At 45.5% G+C, this 24,418-nt stretch overlaps 3 protein-coding genes across 3 annotated transcripts; 2 read left to right on the forward strand and 1 right to left on the reverse strand.

Annotated features, from left to right (window-relative positions):
• Window positions 1-185: 185 nt before the first annotated feature.
• elk3 (ETS transcription factor ELK3) lies at window positions 186-6,904 on the reverse strand. The gene is made up of 5 exons (XM_055055618.1): window positions 6,655-6,904; window positions 3,711-3,945; window positions 2,922-3,626; window positions 1,851-1,973; window positions 186-1,092 (listed from the first exon to the last, which is right to left on the reverse strand). The coding sequence occupies exons 2-5, from the start codon at window positions 3,915-3,917 to the stop codon at window positions 997-999; spliced, it is 1,131 nt and encodes a 376-aa protein (XP_054911593.1). The 5' UTR covers window positions 3,918-3,945; window positions 6,655-6,904; the 3' UTR covers window positions 186-996.
• A 38-nt stretch (window positions 6,905-6,942) lies between these two features.
• hcfc2 (host cell factor C2) lies at window positions 6,943-16,710 on the forward strand. Its single transcript, XM_055055613.1, has 17 exons — window positions 6,943-8,970; window positions 9,582-9,730; window positions 9,810-9,970; window positions 10,373-10,575; window positions 10,653-10,737; window positions 10,820-10,923; window positions 11,595-11,837; window positions 11,908-12,099; window positions 12,711-12,775; window positions 12,850-12,925; window positions 13,011-13,058; window positions 13,132-13,187; window positions 13,736-13,837; window positions 13,908-14,105; window positions 14,600-14,894; window positions 14,975-15,047; window positions 15,211-16,710. Exons 1-17 carry the CDS (start codon window positions 8,805-8,807, stop codon window positions 15,218-15,220), a joined length of 2,226 nt encoding a protein of 741 aa, XP_054911588.1. The 5' UTR covers window positions 6,943-8,804; the 3' UTR covers window positions 15,221-16,710.
• A 622-nt stretch (window positions 16,711-17,332) lies between these two features.
• LOC129376133 (centrosomal protein of 83 kDa-like) lies at window positions 17,333-24,316 on the forward strand. Its single transcript, XM_055055623.1, is given in 17 exon segments — window positions 17,333-17,468; window positions 18,249-18,468; window positions 19,246-19,396; window positions 19,481-19,573; window positions 19,662-19,793; window positions 20,353-20,604; window positions 20,677-20,808; window positions 20,891-21,005; window positions 21,691-21,786; window positions 21,789-21,834; window positions 21,920-22,069; window positions 22,585-22,660; window positions 22,739-22,896; window positions 22,968-23,097; window positions 23,172-23,278; window positions 23,351-23,513; window positions 24,154-24,316. Coding segments are annotated over 16 exon segments (2,139 nt in total). The 5' UTR covers window positions 17,333-17,468; window positions 18,249-18,286; the 3' UTR covers window positions 24,310-24,316.
• Window positions 24,317-24,418: the final 102 nt, after the last annotated feature.

Raw genomic sequence — 24,418 nt, forward strand, 5'->3', positions numbered from 1 at the left:
CTAGGAGTCGCTTACGGTCCCATCTCATGTAGCCCAGTTTTACCTTTTCCAGCGTTTGATAACATTTTCTCCTGAGCCTTTCAAATTGTATTGCGGAAACATGAACATTAAAAAACTGTTGGCAGTTAAATGTGACAGAAAAGATGCCAGATCTGTTCTAAAGTGACAGAAAACTTCATTAAATTGTTGTTGCTAGATTCCAATTTTCTAATTGTCTTGTATTATAAACTTGTTTAGGTGTTGTTTTTTGTTTTTGCAACCATTAACCTTTTTTGAGCAAAAAACAACTTATTTCTGAATGTAAGGAACAAAAAAAGAAATGATCTTAGCTTTAAGATTACAAAAAGGTAGGAAAACATCAAATTGCTCAAAAAACAATAATATCCACAAGCACCTATTGTTCCCATTACTGATAAACTTTAAGCTATCAAACACATTTTGATAACTTACTTGATCATTTAAAACTTTTTGAATACACAGAAAAGCATGGGCCTTAATGTGCTGTCTAGATGTGGGAACTCGGTTTGTGTTTGGTCTTGGGAGGCTGAGAGAAGTTTTCACAGTTCTACTTCTAAATTGTAATGCTTTCTTTTTTATCTCGCACGTGTGCAAGAATTTCTTAATGTCCAAGGCACAGAGTTATGACGGCTATAGAAGATGGCAAAAGAAACATGGTTTGCTGAGGCTTTACTGCATTTGGGCAGAGACTGGCAATCAAATGAGATGAGAGACACGGAACACTCTGACGTCATGTCAGATCTTTTGCCACAAGAACTGTGGAGACCCTGACGTAAACATACAAACTAAACTATGCTCTTCTTGGAGAGCAAATCCTCAAAGTGGAGCTCCAGTTTCTTCTGGAATGAAGGTAGAAGTCTCGGCTGTAAGTATGCTCAGTCAGGTCGAACTTCATCCAAGCTTAAGGATGGTCTGCTCCTTGATGATGATGATGATCTGACCATCCTCAGCCCCTCTGGAACCAGCTCCCTGCTGGCATCAGGACTTATGGGAGCTGGACGTGAGCAGCAGAGGAGAGGGCGTGTCCACGTTGGAGGGAGGAATGGGAATGGCTCCATTCATCAATGTGGGGAACTAGTAAAGAACACAATAGGAAACATTAAAGACTTGTTTTACAACCCGTTCTGTTCTATTTTGGCCAGAAGAGAGTAGTGCTCTGCCATCGACCACTTCATGTTTGTGATTACAAATTAAGTCGGAGTGTGTGGGGATTAAAGTTTCTGCCTTTTTTTTTTTTTGAGAGGTCTTTGAAAGACATTCATGTACTTGGCAATGTCCTGTAGACTTGATTTTCTGGCAGAATCCCTTTATGGTGCGTTTGGTTTATTTGAAGTCCACTTCAACCTCGTACTATAAAAGATCAGCTACAGTTCAAAGGGTACCTACTTATAAACAAGTATGCTTATAGCCCAATGACTATTATTAGTGCTGGAATAGCTTTTAGGGTTAACCAACTTCCCATCAATAAGCAAGATGCATGATGTCATCTCCGAAAGCCAAGCACTGTTCACTTCATGATTTCGGCTTCGGTTGAATAACCACAAACTTTGGGTCTCGGGTAAAGATACTGTAGATGCAGGTGGGCCTCGTAAATGTTTGGGTTTTACAACAGCAGACAAACGAACAACATTTTGACAAGGAGGAATTTGGGTTATCTTGGTTCTACCCAAATTACAAGGTTTAAAATGCAATCGACTAGCTACCTGTATATGAGCTGAAGGGGTCGAGTCAGATGATGTGGGTATTTCTGACTAAGCTGAACCCAGGGGTATTTAGGAAAACCAGGCATCTGTTGAAGGACATGGCCTCAAAACGCAAGAAAGGAAGATTACCTGGAAGAGTTGGGCATGGCTCTGCAGTTGGGCTGGGCTCAGAGGTCCTACTGGACTTAGACCGGACCAGAAATGGATGTTGGACAGCAGAGGACTGGGAGTTAGCAACAGACCAGATGGAGTCTGGAAGGTTGGGGAAATATAGAAAAAAAATCAGACAAAGTAAAGTAATCCACATAGCGGATGGAGAGGATGGTTAATTCTGGCAATGACGACCAACTTATAGCTTCTTCGATCATAAAAGTTGCAAAACCAGCTTTTCGTCTGAAACTTTGCTCAAATGAAGGAACTCATTCTTTCTCAGGCTAATTTCATACCTAGATTTCCTAGCATGCCTTAAATGCCACAAAAGTTCCCCCTCACTCGTCCTGTGAACAGTTATGAAGCCGCGGTTTGATGAGATCTCCTCGTCAGTTATTAGTCATTCATCAGTCAGACCATTTCTTCATTCTTGTTCATGTTCTTCCAGCAATTTTTGCCACAAGTACATTTCGTTTCAGGTGGTTAGTTGCCCTTGTTGGTTTATCTGAGTTGGTTGCCATGGCACGACAAGGACCTTTATTTTGGATTTGGGTTTTAAAGCAAATGGGGGTAAATTTCATAGACGGTATCAAATCTCTGCAAACATACTTCCTGTTGGTTTGCTAGGGCAGGGGTTCTAGTTACCAAAAGGAGTAGGTGTTACCATTGACATATTGAGTAATGAGTTCAGCCTCCACTTCCTTTGGTTTCTGTCAGTGATTTACACACAGCAGTATATGATTACTCAGTCTGGATAAGAATGTCAGCTGAGGGCCTGAATGCAGTCAGTCTGTCCTGTTTTGGTCAGTGAGCTGCTGCCAGTGAATCAGGAGCGTCAAGAACATATGGGTTCACTTAGAAACCTCCTCAGTCCTCCCTCCCCTCCTTCTTTTCTTTCCGCTCACCTCTCTCCGTCCCCTCCCTGTCTGACTTTCCGCATCAAAAATGTCTCCTTCCTCTCCTCTGCCTGTTACCTATTACAGACTGTGCTTCCAGGGGAAGTTTGGGGAGGTTCGGTGGTGTTATTGGCTGTATAATGTTGATTCATACCTGTGTGGTCAAAAAGGCGGGGGTAAGAGATCCAGAGGGCAGCGCCGGGCTGTTGAGGGCAATGGAGACGAGGTCACTTCCTGTCAGGAGAAGAGGAGAGGCCGAGATTTCCAAGCCTTTGGGTTTTCTGCCTTTCAAAGGGTTACTGTTGGCCAACCCCCTCCTCTCTGGTGTTCGTGTGCACCGTAGCTTCTCTCTTTCCCTCTGACCAGATGACAAGTTTAAAGGTTGAGCGCTACATTCGACATCTTCAGTATCTGCGCTGAGGCTCTGCCCCCTTGCCCGTACGTGGGCGGGGCTTTGGGATGGGGATGAAGAGCTGGCCAACAGAGGAGACAGCACGGAGGGATTTGGGCTGTCTGTCGTGGATGGAGGTGGCGTTGGAGGAAGGGACGAGTGGCCGCCGTTGGTTACGAAGCGGATGACGGAGGAGCTTTCCTTGCATCTGGGCTCCTGTTTGATTGGCCGCTGCTGATCCAGAGCCTGCTGCAGGGAGCTGATGGTGAAGGAGGAGTACAAGTTGGATTGGCGAAAATGGTTTCTGTCAGTCCGATCCTCCTCTTCAGCTTCAGGTTCTGACGTCGTCCCCCCAACCTCCTCGCTACTGCGACCCGACTCCACAACTGCAGGGTCCATCTTCAGGATCTCAGGGAACGAGACAAACTTATAGACAAACTTTTGACCAATCACCTTCTTGATGATGTTCTGCAAAATAGGGAAGAACAAAAATAAAACAGACGTCTCAACATCAACCTTTTTACATTTTACAGCAGTTTTCTGTGTGCATACTTTGTCGTAGTAGTAGCGCAGCGCCCTGCTCAGCTTGTCGTAGTTCATGTTGGTCTTGTTCTTTCGCAGCCCCCACAGTTTGGCCACCTCCTCAGACTTGAGCAGTTTGAACTCTCCGTCGTTAGACGTCCAGCAGATGAGATGTTTGTGGCTCTGGTCGAGCAGCAGCTGGAGCAGGAACTGCCAGAGGGTGATGGAGCTCTCCATGACGACACGCAGACCCGGGCCTCTGCAACTGGGAATTAGAAAAGTGCAGAGTTAGGGCCCCAAAGAGGCTCGGATGCTTAATCTCAATAGCTGGCTTACTTTAGCTATCTGCCTTCATGAAGTGAAGGCTAACTAAGCTATCTAAGTTAACTTAGGTAATTAAGCCAGCGACTTTAATGTCACTGGCAAGCGACATTTAGCTGGACATGACCAAAAATAACCATGCAGAAGCTAAAGCGTGCTAAGATTAGCAGTGCTCTTCGAGTTAGCAGCTCTAGAGACATTAAGCAAAATAGCAAAAATGTTAGTGCATGTCCTCTGGGTTTTGTTACCGAACAGCTTATGTTTGCCACATGTCACTACACACAGACATGGTGGCAAGAGGTTTTGCTACTTCCTTCCACAGGTTGTAAACAGCTGGTATGACCATTTTCTACTAATTGACCCCTGTTGGATTGAAACTACAGATACCAGGCCTTGTAAATATCATTCTGACTCTCCTGAACTTCTTTTAAAAAATTTTATGACAATCACACACTTGATTTTATTGGTTCCCCCCTCCCTCCATGTTCCCATCCATTTCTGATCGACTTCCACGGATAAATGACTCAGTCCCACAGCATGATGCTGCCACCACCACAGGGGACGAGGAGGAGGCTGAATACATAAGCATGCCCCATTTTCAATATTGCAACGCAAAGTTCAACTGAAATATATCAAAGGTTCTGATTGAACAATGTGAAAGAGTCTAAAAGATTATTAACATTTTGCACGGCACTGAGTGGAACAACAAGTTGTAGTTATTGTTGCTCACAGTGTGTGGCAGGTTTATCCTCCTTCAGTACAGTTTCATATTGACTGTGAGAGTCAGTGAGAAGGGTCCGTACGTCACCTGGCTTTCAGATGTTTCCATGGTGATAAAACAGGATGTGGTTAGTGACCCTTCTGCCAAGACAAGCGTGGCCCTAACCGACGTGTTTACCTGGAAACCGCTGACTGCCTGTGTGTGTGTGTGTGTGTGTGTGTGTGTGTGTGTGTGTGTGTGTGTGTGTGTGCGCGCGCATGCGTGTGTCTGTTCCTGTGCTCGCTCTGAGAACTGCAGCTCCGCCTGCCTTCACAATACCAACATATTGTGCAGCAGCGGTGGAAATATGAGAAATGACTGTTTGTGAATCTGTTTGTCTTTGTGACAGGAAATCAAGCAGCGGGACAGAAAAAAAAAAAAAAACGAGGGGAAAGTACAAAACAATGGACCCACCAGCCTCGCAAGCACACAACTGACCGAGTTCTTGCTTCCTATTTCCTGTATGAATGTGTGCTGCTGTGTGTTGGCGTGTGCGCGTGTGCGTGAGGGGACGGAGGAACCGCGGTGATGTCTCACTGTCCACAGGAGGACTTCCTGTCATTCAGCTTCAGGGGCGTCATTCCCAGTGAGAGGCTGTCCAGGACTTCCTGTCGGTGGGAAGTACCGGGGAACAAACGCACACATTCGCTGTTTTGTTTTTAGAGATCAGTTCTTACAACACACAGCAGAAGGTTTTATTAAGAACACACACACACACACACACACCCACACACCCCCACACACACACACACACACACACACACACACACACACACACACACACACACACACACACGCACACACATGCACATGCATGCACGCTTGTACACATTTTGGGAAAACTTTCATAACTGGAATGTTACCAGTTGAACTTTTCCAAGCCTTCCAAGAACCACATTGTATTTAGCGTCAGCTGAAAAAAAACAAAAACGTCCTGACAGCATGATACTGCCACCACCGTACTCCATGATGATGAATTATTCTGGTTGATGTTTCCATGTTGCCCAGAAATGTAACCGTCTGACCAAACCACCTGCTTTTTTCATCTTTTCAATCACGAGACAACTGGTTGCACCACTTTATATCTTTTGCTTTTGTCTTAGGAGTACCAGAGTAAAAGAGATTGAATAGAAATGCACACCACACTTTTCAGATTTCATTGTACTTCTGCTAAAACAACCACTGGAATCAAACATTTTTGATGATTAGCAAAATGTTTGATCTGCTAAAGCAAATGTTTTAAGATTTGATTTCAAAATAAAAGCCCACCGCCTGAGCCCGTTTCCTCTCTGTGTTTCTGTTCAGGTCAGCAGGAAGAACCCAAACCATGACTCTCCTTCCATTTCCTCCGCTCTGATTTTCTTTTTATTATTATTATTTTTTTAAATATGTCTGAGTGAGGGAGGAGTAAAAGGGGCTCTGCTGGAACTCAAACGTCTCTTTGTTTTGCGGCAGTCGGTGACTCATTTTCAAGATGTTGTCTGCTGCCAGCTTCTATCCGGAAGCGCATGGCAATTAGTCTGCGAGGTCCAGACAAACCAGAAAGTCAACTGGCAGGTTTTAAAGGGGCCACGGCTCATTTTTACCTCCCTTCCCTCACCAATTGTCACACAGAACTCATTCTAGATCCCCCCACCTCCCTTCAAATCTGTGATAGTGTCACGCATAAGAACGCCGTTTGGTTTTACTCATTTTTACGCACGGCTTTCACACATTACGCACGGCTTTTTTTTTCTTTTCTTTTTTTTTTGCGTTTTTCAGGTTGTCGGTGTGGATTCGCGCTCAGAAACAATTTTTGGAACGGATCACAAGTCGTTTCTTCTTCAGCTCACCTCGATGCTTCCTTTAAGTAACTTTGAGAAAGTTGGAGACGGAAGGAAAGTTGGCACCTACCCAGCTGTGAACGGCCGCGGCTCCTCGCTCCCTCTCTCTGTCTTTCTCTCTCTCTCTCTGTGCGTCTGTCCGCGCGTGTCGTGGGAGTTCGGCTCTTAAAGCAGAGCCTGTGTGTTGTGTCGGGGCTCCATGCTGCTGCTGCTGCTGCTGCTGCTGCCGCCCCGCTGTCTGAAAGCGGATCCGCAGCTTTTCTCTCTCCTGCCTCAGAGCAGGAAGTCGGGACGCGCAGACGGAGAACGAGCGCACTTCCTCTGGAGCAGTATTCCCGTCTGTGTAAACACACACACACACACACACACACACCCACACACACGCAAAAACCTCTATTTCCTATAAACACGCCCCTTAAACCCCTCTCTCTCTCTCTCTCTCTCTGTCTCTCTTTTTCGCACACACACCTACACATGCATGCGCACGGACGCTCGCGCAAATCACACAACTAGATGTTGTACACACTGATAGTGTAATTCTACTACAGGCACACACACACGCACACTGAGAGAGCTTAGAGCCAAGTGACAAATGACGTCACCCTCTTCCTGCTCACCAGGAGGGGTTCCTGTTTCTAAACACACACACACGCACGCGCGCGCGCTCGACCTAGGTCAGCCGACCCACCGGAAATGTGAAAAACAGCCCAGCGTTTGAGTTCCTTTTATTAAAATGTACCGTTTTGCCAGTCAGTTGACATTAAAAACTCGATTTAGTGTAAAAGTCGTTCTAACTCTTGAAGTGTCTCACATTTTGTCCACTTTTATCAGCTCATTAGGATTTTTTTTTTTTTCCCCAGCGCATCCCCACAGCATGCTGCTGCCACTGCCACGGGACTGACTGAACACACCTGATGTCACACTTTTCAGATTTCGTGTTTTGAAATCATTTTTGAAACACAAAATCATGCAGAGAAACCACAGCGCCTCCCAGCAGCAGTCTCTCAGCAGCAGTCTCTCAGCAGCAGTCTCTCAGCAGCAGTCTCTCAGCAGCAGTCTCTCAGCCTCAGTCTCTCAGCAGCAGTCTCTCAGCCTCAGTCTCTCAGCAGCAGTCTCTCAGCCTCAGTCTCTCAGCAGCAGTCTCTCAGCCAGTCGGTGTGTTTCTGCAGTGACTTGAATGTTCCACATGTTTTCCAATGAGCCACCAGCTTAAATGTGATTTACAAAACCCACCGGCTTTGTACATTCACTTTTTGAAACCATATCTCAGAGCTCAGTCAGCATCTGTCAATGGCAAATTTCGTGTCTGGGCAAAACATTCTTATTTGCATTTAGGTCTGAACTTCGATTGGACCATTCTAATGAATGAATAGCTATATGTTGATCTCGGAACCATTTTTTAGTTTTGGAGTGTGTCGGGTTGCCCCGGCTTCAGTTTCATGTCTGCTTCCTACACAACAAGGCTTGTTTTGGCTTTTTTTCTTGACTAGAAACAAAGGAGGACATTATTCAGAGTAGATGTTTAGGTTAAATGTGATGGAAGAGATGATTGAATGGATCAGTGGATTTTAAGGTTTAGGAAAATGAAATAATTTTGAATAATATATGTTAAAATTTGCTTATGAATAGCATTTTATCACTTGCTTTTCTTTTAGTCGGACAGCACCACTTCATCAGTCTGCTGGTATCTGTTTTATTTTGGGATTAGGGTTCTAAGCTTCTTAAAGGTGTAAAATATACTGTTGTGTACTTTATGGAGGATTGCATTGAAATACAAATGAAAAGCATTTGCTGGACTTGAATAATACATTTTTGCATTGAACTATTACACTGAATTCTGAACAAATGTAAACTTTTAAAGAATTTTAATTATTAATGCATGATGAAACAATTACAGCAAATATTAAATTATGCTCAGAGGATAAACACAGAGGAAGTAATTAGTGCGGTGTATTAGGTGACAGTTCATATTTTAGTAATAATAATTCTTGGTTAGTTTGCTAAATATCTTCGGTCGTTGGTATTGATGAATCTCCTTTGTTCTTTTCTTTACTTTTCTTTTCTTTCTTTCTTTTTTTTGATACAACCAATACTTAACAGAGTGAGAGGTCTTTAGTTTTTCCCTCTCTCCGGTTGAGTTTCCTGTTTCCTCTTTGGCCCCGCCTCCCCCTTTGAAGAGTCAACAGCGCCAAAACTTTCGGGGTCCTTCCTGGGAGGAAAATGAGCCGCAGTGTCGCTGGGCCGCAGTGGAAGAAAGTTCACTCCGTCACTGGAGTCATTCCCCGGTCCAGGCATGGACACCGGGCGGCAGCAATCCGCGAGCTCATCATTGTATTCGGTGGCGGGAACGAAGGGATAGCGGAGGACCTCCATGTCTTTAACACGAGTAAGCTAACGTTAGCTGCTAATGTTTTTAGCTTGTAGCGGGGGAAAGTGGCCCAGCGCTTGACAAGAAGTTTGTTTACTGACATAAAACTCTGCCACATTCTGCCACTTGACATGGTTTTATTTTGTTCAAAGGCAATTTGTTAAATTGGGTTCAGTGATATTACTTTAAGTGTCTAAACTCAGCGGTCTGTCGCATGGATTAGTAATGGACGTTAATGTTACATTTTCCATTCCTGAAGGATATTTGAACAGCTTTTGTTATTCCAGGGTGAAATAAGAACTCAAAGTACCTTTAGTTCGAATCATTTAAGGTTAGACTTTAGGTCCTAAGAAATAGATGGTGATGGCAGCATCATGCTGGACTCCCAAAGTTAGTTTAAGAACAAAGAAATCAGATGATCCTGTCCTGTTCAAAATATCTGGACTATGCTGAAACACTGGCTTTAAAGGAGCCCCACGTCTTCTCACAAAAGTTAATTCTGCAACTTTACTGCCAGAAAATCGCTGATGATGGTAAAAAACCATCAAGTCAAGTGGGAACTCCAAGTCAAAGCTGTGGAACTATGTCTTAAAGCAGCAGCTGGTTTGATTTCTTTGTTGCTGTTTCAGTCTCCAAACAATGGTTCCTCCCTGCTGTGAGGGGGGACATCCCACCCGGGTGTGCAGCTCATGGCTTTGTCTGCGAAGGCACCCGGATCCTGGTGTTCGGTGGCATGGTTGAGTATGGAAAGTACACCAACAGCCTCTATGAGCTCCAGGTAAGTGAGATGTGGAGTTGAGCGCTGCTGTGGCTAGGTAACGGAACCTTCCAGAGCTGCTTTGTGTTGTCCTCCTCAGGCCAGCCGGTGGCTCTGGAAGAAGCTGAAGCCCAGAGCGCCCAGGAACGGATCCCTGCCCTGCCCTCGGATCGGACACAGCTTCACCCTGGCGGGGGGGAAGTGTTACCTATTCGGGGGCCTGGCCAATGACAGCGAGGACCCCAACGGGAATGTACCGAGGTAACAAAACATCTTTCTGGGCTGCTTGGTTGTCTCTTATATTGAAGCTGAGTTTTCAGGCAGCAGATTTTAGATGCTAACCATATTTTTTGGCACCCCTGCTGCTAATCTTAAGAAGTTGAAGCAAAAAGAGAGAAGAATCTTTGCTCTGCCTAGTCCTGGTCCTGGTATTCTGTGTTGTATGTTTTAATTAGTGGTCAGATTAAATTGTCTGGTCTGTAATTGTCCTCGGAGATTCTGCTGTTGAGCTCCATCTGCATCTCATCCGACAGAGCGGCAGTTAGTTTAGCAGACTCCATGTTTCTGCTAGTGCTGGTGGGACAGAAAAGGTTGCTGTGGCGATTGCTTTAACGTCACTTTATTGGTTTCTGGTGTGATGGATTGAGCTGTGGTTGTTTTCAGGTACCTGGGGGACTTCTACGAGCTGGAGCTGCAGCCGCTGACGGGAGCGAGAGGCTGGAACGTTCCCGACACCAAGGGCGGCGGGCCGTCGGCGCGAGAGTCGCACACCTGCGTGGCGTACGCCAGCCTCGGCTCGCCCAAGCTCTACGTGTTTGGGGGCATGCAGGGATGCAGACTCAATGACCTCTGGCAGCTTGACCTCAGTAGGACGTCCGGTTGTTCATGAGACCGTCAGCGGCTCATGTCCACAAAACTGATGTGTTCTTCTTCTCTGTCTCAGGTTCCATGGTTTGGTCCACGCCTGAAACCAGCGGCTCCAACCCTCTTCCCAGAAGCCTCCACTCTGCCAACGTCGTTGGAAACAGGTGCTGCAGGCTGGGCCGTGAGACGCAGGCGAAACCGAGTGCTTCCACCTGTAAACACTCCCTTTTATTGATCTGTGTGCAGGATGTTTGTTTTTGGAGGCTGGACTCTTGCTCCAGAGTCGGACAAACGGATCACCACGGCAACAGAGTGGATTTGTTCCAACTCGCTGGATTCTCTGAACCTGGGTGAGTCATTTGTTCTCTAGATCTGTCTTTCTCCAACTGTGGTCCGAATGCTACTGCACAGAAGCAACCATCTGACTTGCAGAACTTTTTATTGTTTTTAGAACAATATTATGATTCATAGCATGGCACCGACATGCAGGTTTATGTCTGGCCGGCCTGAGGCAGCTCTGAATGCGATAGGACGGTGAGGAGCTAGCGAACGGCGTTGCGCCCAACGTCCACTATCTGCGTTTGTAGCACCTAAAGTAATTATTGATGTCAGACTGAAAGAAAACGTTATGTAATGTCAAATTTTCATTTATTTTTTTCTTCTGAATTACAAAAACATCCACATGGTTTCCATGTGTTTGACATCATTGGAAAGCTCAGAATCCACACTTCCACAATCTGTAAATAACTCGAATAGACTTGTTCATAGCATTTTGTTTTTTTTGTTATAGCAAGTCACATTTACAAAACAGAACATTTACACAACAGAGATTAATATTTTAATTTCAGGTTGGACATAGTAAGATGATGATGTTGTGGTTAGTCAGGTGGTACATGAGTGTTGGTTAAATGCTTTGAATCGTCCTCAGCCTGTAAAGGTTTGTGAAACACTGATCTACAGGTGAAGCATCCCAGCCGGAGGTTGGCACAGTAACCATTGCCTGTGTTTTTTCCGTTCTAAGACTCGATGTGCTGGGAGTGCGTCGGCCCGGAGCAGCAGGACGACATCCAGTCAGAGCTGCAGGACCAGAACCAGAACCAGGGCCCGCAGGCGGATGACCCGTCCGCCTGCTGGCCCCGAGCCAGAGCCGGCCACTGCTCGGCCGCCGTCGGCTCCAGGCTGTACATCTGGAGCGGCCGCGACGGCTACCGCAAGAGCTGGAACTACCAGGTGTGCTGCAAGGACCTCTGGTACCTGGAGACAGGTGAGGACGGAGGGGAGACGCAACTCGGCCTTCGGTAAGGAAGAGTGACATCCCTGTCGTCTGCTGCCAGATCGTCCGACTGCGCCAGAGGGAGTGATGCTCATCAAGTCCACGGTCAACGTGCTTCACGTGGCGTGGCGCCCCCTGGCTGCAGCAGACTTCTACATCCTGCAGATCCAGCCAGTGGTCCGCTGTCCAAGCACCAAACCAGTTCAGCTGACTGGAACAGAAGGACAAACTGGGACAAGTCAATGTCCTGCAGGTGAGAAGACTCACAAGACGGTGTGTGATGCCACGTGTTTCGGCATCAATACATTTTAAATGCAAAGATATTTAAAGTTGATACATCATACTGCTTTTATCTTTTGATGTTTTTATTATTTTTCTTTTGTTCAAACCTGGGAAGAAATTGAAATAAAGGTTATAGGAGACTACAAATGTTGTAAACCAAGACAATAGAACAACAACAATTTTGTCAACATTTTTTTCTAAATAAATGCAAATGATCATTTGAGAGCAAAATGTGTTTTAAGGTAGAGTTGAGAAACTATCACACAAAAACAAAATATCATTTCAAGAAGGAATCTGAAACAAAGTATTTTTTTTATCATGCTAGTATGGATCCAATATTGATACCGACTTGGTATTAATATTATTGATATTTGGACTGATCTGTCCTCCATGTGTTATACTGGATGTTTGTTCCCGTTAAAGTGACTGGTTTCTCTCCACTGTCGCCCGGTGATTGCTCAGCTGCTCCAGTGTTTACTAGCAGGAACCTTAAAAATGGACTGAACTGAAACTGTTTGTCATTGTGATGCTGTTTTATTATCAAAGCTGATTACGTTCCTGTATGATCTATTATTTTTTTAGGTCCTCAGTCCCTTCAGAATCCGAACAAGGACCGGTGCGGTCCAGAACAGAATGCATCGGCCCAGGTAGGTGTGGCTTATCAGCATGAAGCCATACTGAACTCTCTTCACTTTCACTGAGGTGCAAATTATAATTCCAGGACTCATCAGCTCCATCAGGTGAAACCAAAGCGGAGGAGCAGAGTGCTGGGAGAGAGTCTGAGTCCAAACACTGCGGTCGGTTTCTCGTCCAACAGGAATCGAGTCAGTGAGGATCACCTGCCTTCCCTCTGCTTCAGCTTTATGTGTTTTTATGCTGTAGGAGGAGCAGCGATGGAGGAGAGCAGCTCAGCTCAGCAGCAGCAGTCAGGTAGGGTGGAGGCTCGCAGAGAAACCAGATCCTGGAAATATCCAGACTAAACATCTTCTCTTTCTGCTCCCAGACAAACAAACCGCTCCAGGTAACCAGACGGGGGATCCGTACGCCAACACAGATCAGGTCAGGTCACATGCTAAATACTGTGAATTGATTGCAGTTTTCTGGCCGATCGACGATCTTTAAAAAGATTTCCGGTTTTGGTTGATTTTTTTTTCCCTCCTGAAAAATTCCTAAAAATAGTGACAAAGTTGCTAAATTGTCAAAATTTTCCAAAATGAAAGAGGTCTGGGCTGATTTATCTGCCCCGGCCCTATATTTTATGTTCACAAACTGTATCATAGTCTCAAACAAAATGAGTGCAACAGTCAAAGCAAAATAAAAATATGCTCTCTGACAGAGCCCCCTGGAGGCTTCTAGAGGTTCCTGGTCTTTATTAACATTGTTTGAAAAAAGAAAACAGAACATGTACAGGAAAGAGAAGTGACCCAAATACTGTACCCTGTGGTGCTCCTCTCGTGAGTCTTATTTGAATCAGAATCCCATCTATCAACACAAACAAGAAATCTGACCTTGTTTTCGCTTTGGTTTTGGTAAAAGCTTAAACTGTGTGAAGACTTTCATCGAGGCGCTGCGGCTTGTTCATCTCGGATGTGTTGTGCTGCCTTCAGGCTAAGGAGACGCAAGATGGCTGCCTGTGGTTCGACGTTGGCGTGTTTAAGACGCTCTACTGCGAGGTCAGCCACTACTTCCTGCCAGCCGAAGACCAGCAGGTGGGACTCGTGAATGGCGGCGAGCTAACAGAGTGTTAGCGTGGCGTTGACCGAGCTGTGTTCCTGTCAGGCTTTCCTCCAGAGGAAGCTGCCCAGCCCTCAGGACTACCAGGGCCGGGAGAAACAGCCGCTGATCCCGGGTCAGATGTACCGCTTCAGGGTGGCTGGAATCAACTGCTTCTCTCAGGGAGACTTCAGCCCCGCCAGCGAATTCAAGACCTGCCAGCCCGGCTTCCCCGGAGCGCCCGCCGCCGTCAAGATCTCCAAGGTAACGCAGCAGCATCTCCTCTCAGTAGCTACGCTTCCATTGACCGCATATTTGCACAATTTGGCTTTTCAAAACTCAATTTGCTTAATGGAAACATGGCAATTTTGAAACAGCTCTCATTTTTTTGACAAAAGTTTTGGTGCTTCCATGAAAAGTTTGGTTTGTTTAGCAAAATTGCATTTGGAACACTTTTTATTTTATTTATTTATTTATTTTTTGTGTGTCACATGGTTAACAACCGGATGTTGCTACTGCTGCAAACCATGAAGAAGATGACAGGAAGTAGTTTTTTAATGACTTGTCATGTAAAGAAACTTACAAGTGTGTGATTTTAATTGCGTTTCTTATTTATTTAATGACGTTAGCAGAATATTGACAAAGTTTTGTGCACATTTGAAATGGAAACGCAGATAGTGGGAGGAAAGAGTTAGCTGGTGGGTTCTGGTAGTCATAAAGACACAGACAGCGATGAACACATCGCTGTCTGTGTTCAGGCCAGTGATGCGGTCCAGATCACCTGGGAGGCCCCGACGTCTCCGTCGGGTCGGATTCTGGAGTACTCCATGTACCTGGCGGTAAGGAAGAACCGGTCCGGCTCGGAGCGCCCGGGGCAAATGGCCTTCATCCGGATCTACCGCGGCACCAAGACCAGCTGCTCGGTCAGCTCCTCCCACCTGGAGAACGCCCACATCGACAGCTCGGGTTCCTGCCGGCCCGCCGTCGTCTTCCGCATCGCTGCCAAGAACGAGCAGGGCTACGGACCGGCCACGCAGATCCGCTGGATCCAAGGTAGAACTGTTTCCTGCTGCACATCTCCGACTTCCTGTTCCATCTCCACCTGAAGACCTCTGATCTCTGGGTTATAACAGATCCTATCAAACTGCGAGGCTCTGCTGCCAAACCAGACGGCAGCACTGAGGCTGACCCTGACGCAGCTGACAGGTAAAGTCCGGTACAGACTGCTGTTAGATTATCAGGATCGGAAAAGAAAATCTAGTTTGGACAAAATGTGTTTTCAGATTGTTCCCTATTCAAGTTTACCTATCTACCTTTTTCCCTTCCTTCCTTTAAACTCATGGAATCATGTTGTTTCCTCACCTTGCAGCTCCAGCTGAGGCGGTTCTGGACCAGCTACAGGAAGGAAAAATCCCCTCAGGAAGTCGAACTGGACATTTCTAAAACATCTTTCCTAATTTATTTTTCTCTGATGAAACTGTAAATAGATTCACAGGCCAATTTTACCTCCAACTGTTTTATTTAGCAACAGTTTTATGAAATCTCTAACATGAAGACATTGTCAGGTGAGAAACATTCAGTAATTGTTTTTATAGACCTGGATGATGATTTCATCATCATTAATAATAAATAATTATATTTAGATATGACTGAAACACCAGGAGGAAACACTATGCTAATGAAATCTGTGTTCAGCAGAGGCTGGGTTCTGATTCACTTTGTTTTTTTCTCCTTTTAAACTGCATGGTACTTCACATGTGTTCTGTTTTTAGTTTTAGACATCTAATGAAAGAAAACGTCTTCCATTTTGTCACAAAATCAACAAAAATAAAGTTCCAGCAAATCATAAAAAGGCTGGTATTTTAAAGCATAGCCGGTCCAAGATGGTAGGAGGCCTCGGGAGAACTTCAGTTTCTGCCCCCATTCTAGTTTGTATTATTTATTAAATTAGGTTATTTTTCTTCCTTATTCATTCGATGTGGCGGTTATGTTCACTGGTAATGTTGGGAAACGGAAGCAAATTTTTTGCCTGATTAAGCTGGTAGCAGGACTATCAAACAATGCTACGTCTGTATTATTTGAACTTTTATTTTTAGTTCTCTGAAGCGCTTTTTTTTTATTTTGTAAGTCAAATTTACAATAAAAATGATTCATAATTTGAAGCTTAAGTGAGAGGATTCTTAACAGCAGTGCACATGGTTAGGCTGGCTCTGCCTCCATCTATCACCCCAGGCAGTGCCAGTGATATGTGCATAAAGGGTGTGTGTGCCGGGTGTATTGGATAAAGGGGAAGCTCTTGCCGTTGGTGGCTGTTTATTTCAAAGAGAACCTCAGACAAACAGGAACTGATGCGAATGGCACGGGGTCTCAGCTTCCTGTCAGGACGCCTGAAATACAAGCTCTTCTACTGTCTGCGGTCGACTTCACTGATGCTGTTTTACTGATCTTCAGGGGAAAAACAAAGTCCTGATTATATTGCAAATTATATACAAATTGTATAACAGTTTAATACGAAACAGTTTTTTTTTCCCAGCATTTTTCATTACGAAATATTTGAAATTATGACTTTGTCTTCCTATTGTAGGAGTCCTCCACTTGGTTACCAGTTTTCTGTACTGTATCTCTAGCTTAGCTGGAGTTACTTTCTTCCATTTTTTTTATCTGCAAATGTTTTTATGCTCTGAAAAATATAATTTCTGTGAAAGTAAATACTTCAATTTGACTCCAGAGGCCAAACTGGAATCAGCGTTTTTAATATCTGTGTTCCCCAGAACTGCATGTACTTTAGTCAATTCTGGACAAACTGCAGATAAAACTAAACGTATTCTTATTCAAGATAAATAAAGTTGATAATATCCCACAACATGAAGGTGCATCCGTTTCCTGATCATTAAGAGGCTGTTTTGGGACGGTGGTGTTAGTTGTGTGTTATTCTGTCTTTGTGGCGACAAGCAAATGCATTCACACCCTTATTTGTCCTACACTCTCTCAAACTGTTTGCAGAAGCAGCCATGTTTTACACTTTAGACCAGAAGCAAAGATGGAGGAGTTCCATGTGTTCACATAGGAAAAACAGCTTTGCTCCCCCCCTCACGTTCTAAAAGGTATGCTGGACTGAGGCTTAAATAAACCAACCAACTGTTTAGGTCATCCTGGCCAGGAGAGGGCCTCCACGAGCCCTTATAGTCACATGAGACTGTTGGCAAATGCATACTTTTGTGTAGGTGTTGCACATTTTGTATTTTATCACCTGTAGGATTGTTTCTGTGGCTGTCAAATTTCTCCCAGTTTTTGTACATGAGGAGAGTTGAAGTCACAGTTAAGACTCGCAAAGTTTAAGTTTGCCAAGCAGCCAGAAGCTCAAGTTTTATTATTCAGTTTAATTCAATTCAATGTGTCCTTAATTCCAAAGTAAATGTTGACAATGGGATTTCTTATTTTCTCACTTTCTCCTGAAGGTATCATAGATACTCAACAGGAAGTATCTCCTGTTGAGTAAAGGGCCTGTATACAGCAACAGAAAAAGAAACGGATAAGTTTCCCATGATTCCGTAGTTTGTAGTTTAGAGCAGCTTGCCAACTAGGCTACCTAGCGAGCTACAAAATAGTGGTGTCTCTGTACAAGAGGTAAGTTATCTTGTTCTGCTGACAGTCTGAACATATCAAAGAATAAGTGGCATTTACAATATTGTTTATGCAACTGTTTTTATATTCTTCTAACACCCAAATCCAGTCATTTTTGCAAATCACGTTAGCATAGTTAGCTTGTCTTCGAAGCTTGCCTTCTCTACAGGCAACAGTTCAGTTCGCTGCCTCAACATGTTCTAGTTATGAACGCTGTGTTTGATATAGCATTCGGAATGAATTGATTTTTCAGATTCGCTGCATGTACTTGTTAAAAGAAATGAGCAAAGTTGCTGAGTGTCCGATAATGCACACAGCGCAGAAGCTAGTTAGCGCGTCATGCTTCGGGGCGCGACATTCAAACACAACAGAGGACAACAACGTTCACTGCCAGTGCGGCCATTACCCTCAATGTGTGGCTTTTATCCCCGTTACAATTATTAGGAATTAAAGACGTGCAGTTGTATTTCTCTCATTAAGGACTCTTATTGCGAGCCTCGTTGATTCCAGCTCTGATATTCCACATTAATCAAGTGTCTGTGACCAGCTTCACAAGGAGTCGCTGTGATTATAATCAGACTCTTGTGTCCAGAATAGCGGCCGCTGCCGTGGAAACGAGCTAACTAATCACTTGAGACCGACTCCGAGCTGAGAGCCGATTGGAACAAGAGGCTTTAGGGACTCGAAGCCGCCATGGTTACTGACAACAAGACGGGAAGCCGGAGCCAGTTCGTTGACTCTCTGAGGAACTACAACCTCTGAGTTGTGCTGCTTCACTCCCAGGTTGTTTCCTGTCGGGTTCTGCGCCTGCAGCAGGTGAGATGGCCTCGCCCTCTCTGGTCGCCAGCCTCGCACCGGGGATGGGGAAGTCTGCGGCCGTGCTGGGTCTGTCCGCCGGGCTGGGGGGAGCCGAGCTGGAGCTGCAGAAGATGCTCATCGACGAGAGGATCAAGAGTGAAAACCACCGGACCAACTACCAGACCCTGAAGGCCGAGCACACCAGGTACCGAGGAGGGGAAGGACAATGCAACTGAGGCTTTCACCACTGCTGAGAGAATGATAGAAATGTGGGATTGAAACGATCCCAAACTAATTTAGTAATTGAATGATCATTAGCTGGAGTATATGGAGTCCAAAAAGAGCACTTACTGAAAGATCAACACACTGAGAGCAGCAATTAAGACCAAAATGTACAAAAATGTTTACAAAACTTCTCTATCTGTAAATGTTCTTCACTTGAAGTCTTAGTTTCAGATTTTGTAAAGATAATCTCATATTAAGCATCTTTTGCTATCCAGTTTTTAATTGGTTCATTAAAAAATATCAGTGACCAAGCATTCACTAAATCAACATGTTGCATATTAGGTCATATAATATTTCTATTGAGAAAGAAACTGAATTATTGATTTGTTTTTCTTTTTGAATTTCTAGTGTTGCATCAAACAATTTTTTTTCTATCACATTAATCGTTTGGAATAATCAATAGAATAATTGATTACTAAAATAATTAAATAGTTCAGAGTTTTTGTGCATCAATCAGACAGAACCTGTCGGTCATCCTCTGTTCCATTCTCTCTATTCCTTTCCTGTAAAAATATAAAAATCCAAATAAAATAATTTTAAAAAATGGAATAGAGTTTAGAATGAAGCAGACACGTTTGGATCTAATAATTAGAGCTGAAGCTGCGTCTCTTCAGTCAGAACCAACCGCGAGAAAAAAAAACCGTTCAGATCTCCAGCGGGTCGGCTGTCGCATTTCTGCGTCTGTCTCCGTGTTCAGCCTGCAGACGCAGTTCACTCAGGCGCAGGGCGAGGTGAGGCGCCTGCTGAGCGAGAAACAGAGCGAGCAGGAGAGGCTGCAGCTGCTGCTGGCTGAGCTGCGGGCGGAGCTGCTGGACAAGACCAGGGAGCTGGAGGATCTGCGCCTGCAGGTACAAGAGGAAGAAGATGTGTGTTTCATGCAGAGGTGATTTTGAAACAAACTGCCATCGTTTTGTCGGGTTTCCGGTGAGCAGGTGATGACCCCGCAGCGGCTGGAGCTCCTCAGAGCTCAGGTGCAGCAGGAGATGGAGGCGCCGGTGAGGGAGAGGTTCAACAAGCTGGAGGAGGTGAAGCAGACGCCAGACAGCAGCCAATCGTCTGCCTGCCGTCGGCCTGATGGCGCCTCTCCCTCTGCTCTGTGTGGTCGCTCCGCAGGAGACGGAGAAGTATCGGTCCGAGTACAACAAGCTGCGCTACGACTTCACCGTCGTCAAGTCCCAGCTGGAGCACCAGAGGGAGGAGCACAGCCGCATGCTGGAGGAGAGGAGGATCCTCCATGAGGCCGAGGTGGGAGTTCACCGCCCGGCCGCCCGGCTGGAGCAGCTTCAGCTTTTCTGTCGTCGTTCGATTTCTTTCTGCCTTTTTGTCTAATTCAGTTAGTTTGAATTAGCTTGTAGAGTGTTTGCTGGTTTTTGTTAGTGAAATATTGTTTAGTCTCAATTAGGGGCCGTTATTCTGATTATGTTCACATTGACTGGGTCATAAATGCTCAACATAAAATACCATTTCCAAAAGCATAACTTCATCTCTTCAGTTATTGTTGAGCAACCAGCTGACTGGATTTTTCTCCACCATTTTTACAGACTAACATGGTGGAGAGCTGTAATTTACCAACAGCAGATGTGAGATGATCATGTGGGGAAAAAAAATCAATTTCAATTCAGTTTGAATTTCCAGTTAGTTACAGTTTTTCTCATTAATTACAGTTTTATTTATTTCAGTTGGCGAAAATGTTTTCTCAGTTTCAGTTTTTGTAATTTTGTTAGTTAACTATATTAACCCGGGCTCGGTCCGAGGTGGATGGTGGTACCGATGATCCGCTGACCGTCTGGGTTCCTGCTGTCAGGTGACCCGGCTGGAGAAGGAACGGGAGGAGCTGTTGGCCCAGTATCAGGATTCAGAGGCCCAGTGTGACGGGAAGCGGGTGGAGGCCCTGCTCAGGGAGAAGGCCCAGCTCCACCAGAGGCTCAAAGGCCTGGAGGCGGAGGTGGCCGAGCTCAGAGCCCAGAGGGACTCCTCTGGCCAGCAGGCTGAGAGCGTCCAGCGCATCCAGATCAGACAGCTGACGGAGCTGCAGTCTGCAGTCAAGTCACAAGAGGTGGAGCTGCTTTTGTCGCCCTGCCCGGTTCGGTGGGATCGGATGTAACTTCATGGACGATGCTTCTGGCAGGTGGAACGTCAGTCGCTGCGGCAACAGCTGGACAGGATGGAGAGCGAGCTCCAGCAGAGCCACGAGCAGAACGGCCAGCTGACCGGCAGGCTGCACCGCGCCGAGAGGGAGGCCAGCGCTCTGACCGCTCAGGTACGCTGCTCCACATCCGGTCTGAGTCTGACTCCTCAGAGAGTCGCTGCTGCTTTAACTCTTCACCTCTGACTGCTGGCAGGTCGACAGCCTGAAGCATTCGCACAAGCTGGAGCTGGCCAGCGTCAGGCTGGAGTGTGCTCGCTCCAAAGGAGACATGGAGAGGGAGAGGGACGCACTGCAGGGACAGATGGACGGTACAGAGACACTCCCAGACACAAACATACGCAGTCGTTTTTTTATGACTTGTGGGGACATTTTACAGTGGTCCCCACAACCCCAGAAAACAAGGATATAAAAACCTGATGTGCGCACACACACACACACACACACACACACACACACACACACACACACACACACACACACACACACACACACACCCAGGGCCCTGATTGATTGATTAACTGGTGGTTGATATGTGACGTGTTATATAATGTTATTACCCATCACTTTTTGTTTAAAATTATGGAAATTTTAATTATGACCAATATGACTTTAAAACTGATTTACAATTTAATTATAATTTTATTGTGTATATATTTTTTTTATTAAAATGCCATTGACCTCAGAGTTTTAAGGATGAAATTAGAAATTCTTACTTGAAAGGCCTGAGATTCTGAGATATTAAAAAGCTTATAAGTGAGTTATGTAAGTTCTGTTTGAAATAATAGTTTTATCTTCAGTAAGGTTTTTGTTGGTTCATCACTTTATTTTTAGTAGACTGGAGACTCACCAGATCCTGCCAGACTGTCACAGAAAAGTCTCACCTAGCTAAAGTCAATTCATTCATAAAAAGCTACTGTACACATCACAAACAAGCTGTGTTCATATTTTCCAAGACAGGAAGTATATAATGTGTGTATCTGGTGTGTGTGTCAGGTCTGCAGGCAGACGTTGAGGTGCTGAAGGCGGCGCTGGAGCGAAACAAGGAGGTTGTGTTGGAAAAAGAGAGAGAGATGGTGAGGAAGGTGCAGTCGGCCGAGAGGAGGAGTTCCACAAGATGGCCGCCTTACACGAGGAGAGGTGAGACTCACCTCATGAACCTGATCCAGAATGAGTGAATATGAACGAGTGAGTCGTGTTAAATCATCCTGCATGTTTGTTCCAGGCTGGAGCTGGAGAACCGCCTGGCAGTGTTGGAACAGCAGAGGGCGCTGCAGGACTCGTCGGATCAGACACTGAAGGAGGAGTGGGAGGAACGACTGCGCAGCGCTCAGCAGGGAGAGGAGTCGCTCCGCAGAGAGCTGCAGAACCTCAGGTGGGCCGGACCGGACCGGACCGGTACTGTACACCCCAACCGAAGCCCTTTCTAGTTCCGTGGGGCCCCTAGTTTATCAAACTACAGCGCAGAGATTCATATCCCTGCAGATGATCCATCACATTCTAGTTTAGAAGCATAACAGGCTGCAGTTAAAAGACCTAATTATTAAACATGCCAATACGTCAAGGCCAACTTATCCCCCCATATAAATGTAAGACTTTTTAATGATGCAAAACAACCTGAGTCAATCTTTACATCTTTATTTTGTAATAATATCATACAAAAGATGTAACAAATTTGAGATGTTTTAATGCTGCACAATCGGCCCCCAGCATTCGCCTTCAAGTTACAGCCTAGTTAAAGATCCTGTTCCTGTTTCTGTGGTTTGAGACTTCAGTGTTTCATGTTGGTCAGTAAAGTCTGGGGCTGATGATGATGATGTGAAGTTCCTCTCAGCACAATAACCATCTAATGTGAATCTATTCTTGAAAATCTTGTTTTGTGTTTCCTAGAAACAAACTGCAGCATCAGAGTTCACAGCTAGAGGAGCGAGAGAGACAGAAAGCAGAGATTAATGAGCTGCAGCAGGTGAGTCTTTTTGTTCTTTTCTTTGTTTTGAGTTGTGATGGATTTGATTTCTACCCTGAATATTGTTTGAGACAACAGCAGAACCAAGAGCTCAGTGTCCAGCTGGGGGCGCTGTCACGCTCTGAAGGCGAGCTGACAGACGCCAACCGGAGACTGAGGGAGACTCTGGACAGAGTGAGGGAGGAAGCGCGGGCGACCCGGGCCCAGGTGGAGCGGAGCCAGCATGAGGCAGAGAGGTGCGGCCGCTCGCTCTCTGCCGCTTCCCGTGCGTCTCCACGTCTTCACGTGTGTGTGGCTCCACCTGCAGGATGGTGGAGGAGCGGCGGGCCGAGTGGCTGGAGGAGAAACACCGGCTGCAGGATCGAGAAGCGGAGCTGCAGCAGAAATACTCTCAGGCTAAAGAGAAGCTGCAGAAAGCAGCAGTGGCTCAGAAGAAGGTTCGTTTTTAAATCTGAGCATGTTGAGAGACGCTAACGCTGGAACATGAACGCTGCAGCCTTTTGTCGTTTAGAGGAAACATCAGACGGAGAACAGAGAGAAGAAGCTGCACAACAAGATCCAGCTGCTGGAGGCTAAAATTGAACAGCTGGAGCTGGAAGCTGCTGCCGCCATAAAGAGGTGGACATCACTCCATCATGTCTGCATATAATAACATCACTTATTATTAATATTAATATTTCATTCTTCCAGACGGTCATTGTTCTCAGAGGAGCAGGCGCAGCTGAAGCGGAGGCTGAAGGAGCTGCAGCGACGACACGACGAGTTCCGCTGCCTCCTGCTGAGCAGCCAGGGCCCCGCCCTCATGACCTCCACGCTCCCGCTTGGGGTCGAAGGGCGACTGGCTGCTGACCTGGTGAGCTCCAGACCCTGAGGCAGCACTCAGGAGGAGGAAGGAAAGGAAGCGCAGCACAGTGCAGGCTGAGTGTCAGGAAATGAAGAAATATGACGCTGAAAAAAAGCAGCTGATGTTTCCTTTCTCTGGAACTGGAATGAGATTATTCCAAAGATGTTCCAAACAAGATACTAATAGGATTTTTAGAAAAACATTATAATGTTGATGACATCTTACCTTTTTTTTTTCTGTTCAACTCATTATTCACTAGTTCAGCTGAACCCAATGTTCTGGAAGCTGCATGAAAATTCCTATTTTTATGGTGAAATGAAAGCATCACCTCTGACTGACTGGGATTTAACATCATCCCTGTTTAATCTGGAAAAATCTAGTGCAGATATTTCTAAGTATCGTAGATCATGTAGACAGAAGAAATAGAAATGTACAAAATGTGTATTTAAATGTCTATACAGTCATGAAAAACTAACCAGTAGATTGTAGATCATTTTCCTGACGTAGGCAGAGAATCTAAAGTTGAGGAAACTCAAAGTATTCGACCCCCAGATCTATAGAACGAGTTGTGCTTCTCTGCTCCGTGTTGAATATTTCTATACATGCAGCTGCATAGGAGATGATGGGGCTGATTGTGTGTGTCCTGCAGGAGGGAGAGTTCTCTCTGCTGCAGAGGAGACTGGAGAGTCTGGAGAACGCCCAGCAGCAGCAGCTGGAGGAACTGGGATCACTGGTGCAAAAGGAGCACGACGAACCTCCCAAACCTGACCCCCTGACCATTGACCCCGTCACTTTGGACTCATAAACATTTTGTAATCAGACGGTGCTTTTCAAGTCAAGTGCATGGAAACGGTCTGCTCAGATGTATTTTTCTATTTTTCTTGATTTTCTTCTGCGCCTGGAACAAAACTGAC

Source organism: Poeciliopsis prolifica, unplaced genomic scaffold (assembly GCF_027474105.1).
Source record: "Poeciliopsis prolifica strain line A6 unplaced genomic scaffold, Auburn_PproV2 SCAFFOLD042, whole genome shotgun sequence".
Taxonomy (NCBI): domain Eukaryota; kingdom Metazoa; phylum Chordata; class Actinopteri; order Cyprinodontiformes; family Poeciliidae; genus Poeciliopsis; species Poeciliopsis prolifica.

Coding starts and splice junctions, on each gene's coding strand:
- hcfc2 (XM_055055613.1), top strand. CDS start 8,805: ATGAGCCGCAGTGTCGCTGGGCCGCAGTGGAAGAAAGTTCACTCCGTC. Junction 10,576..10,652: donor CCTCTGGCAGCTTGACCTCA/GTAGGACGTCCG, acceptor TCTCTGTCTCAG/GTTCCATGGTTTGGTCCACG. Junction 12,776..12,849: donor AACAGAATGCATCGGCCCAG/GTAGGTGTGGCT, acceptor TTATAATTCCAG/GACTCATCAGCTCCATCAGG.
- elk3 (XM_055055618.1), bottom strand. CDS start 3,917: ATGGAGAGCTCCATCACCCTCTGGCAGTTCCTGCTCCAGCTGCTGCTC. Junction 3,627..3,710: donor TGCGCTACTACTACGACAAA/GTATGCACACAG, acceptor CCTATTTTGCAG/AACATCATCAAGAAGGTGAT. Junction 1,974..2,921: donor CCGCCTTTTTGACCACACAG/GTATGAATCAAC, acceptor CCAACCTTCCAG/ACTCCATCTGGTCTGTTGCT.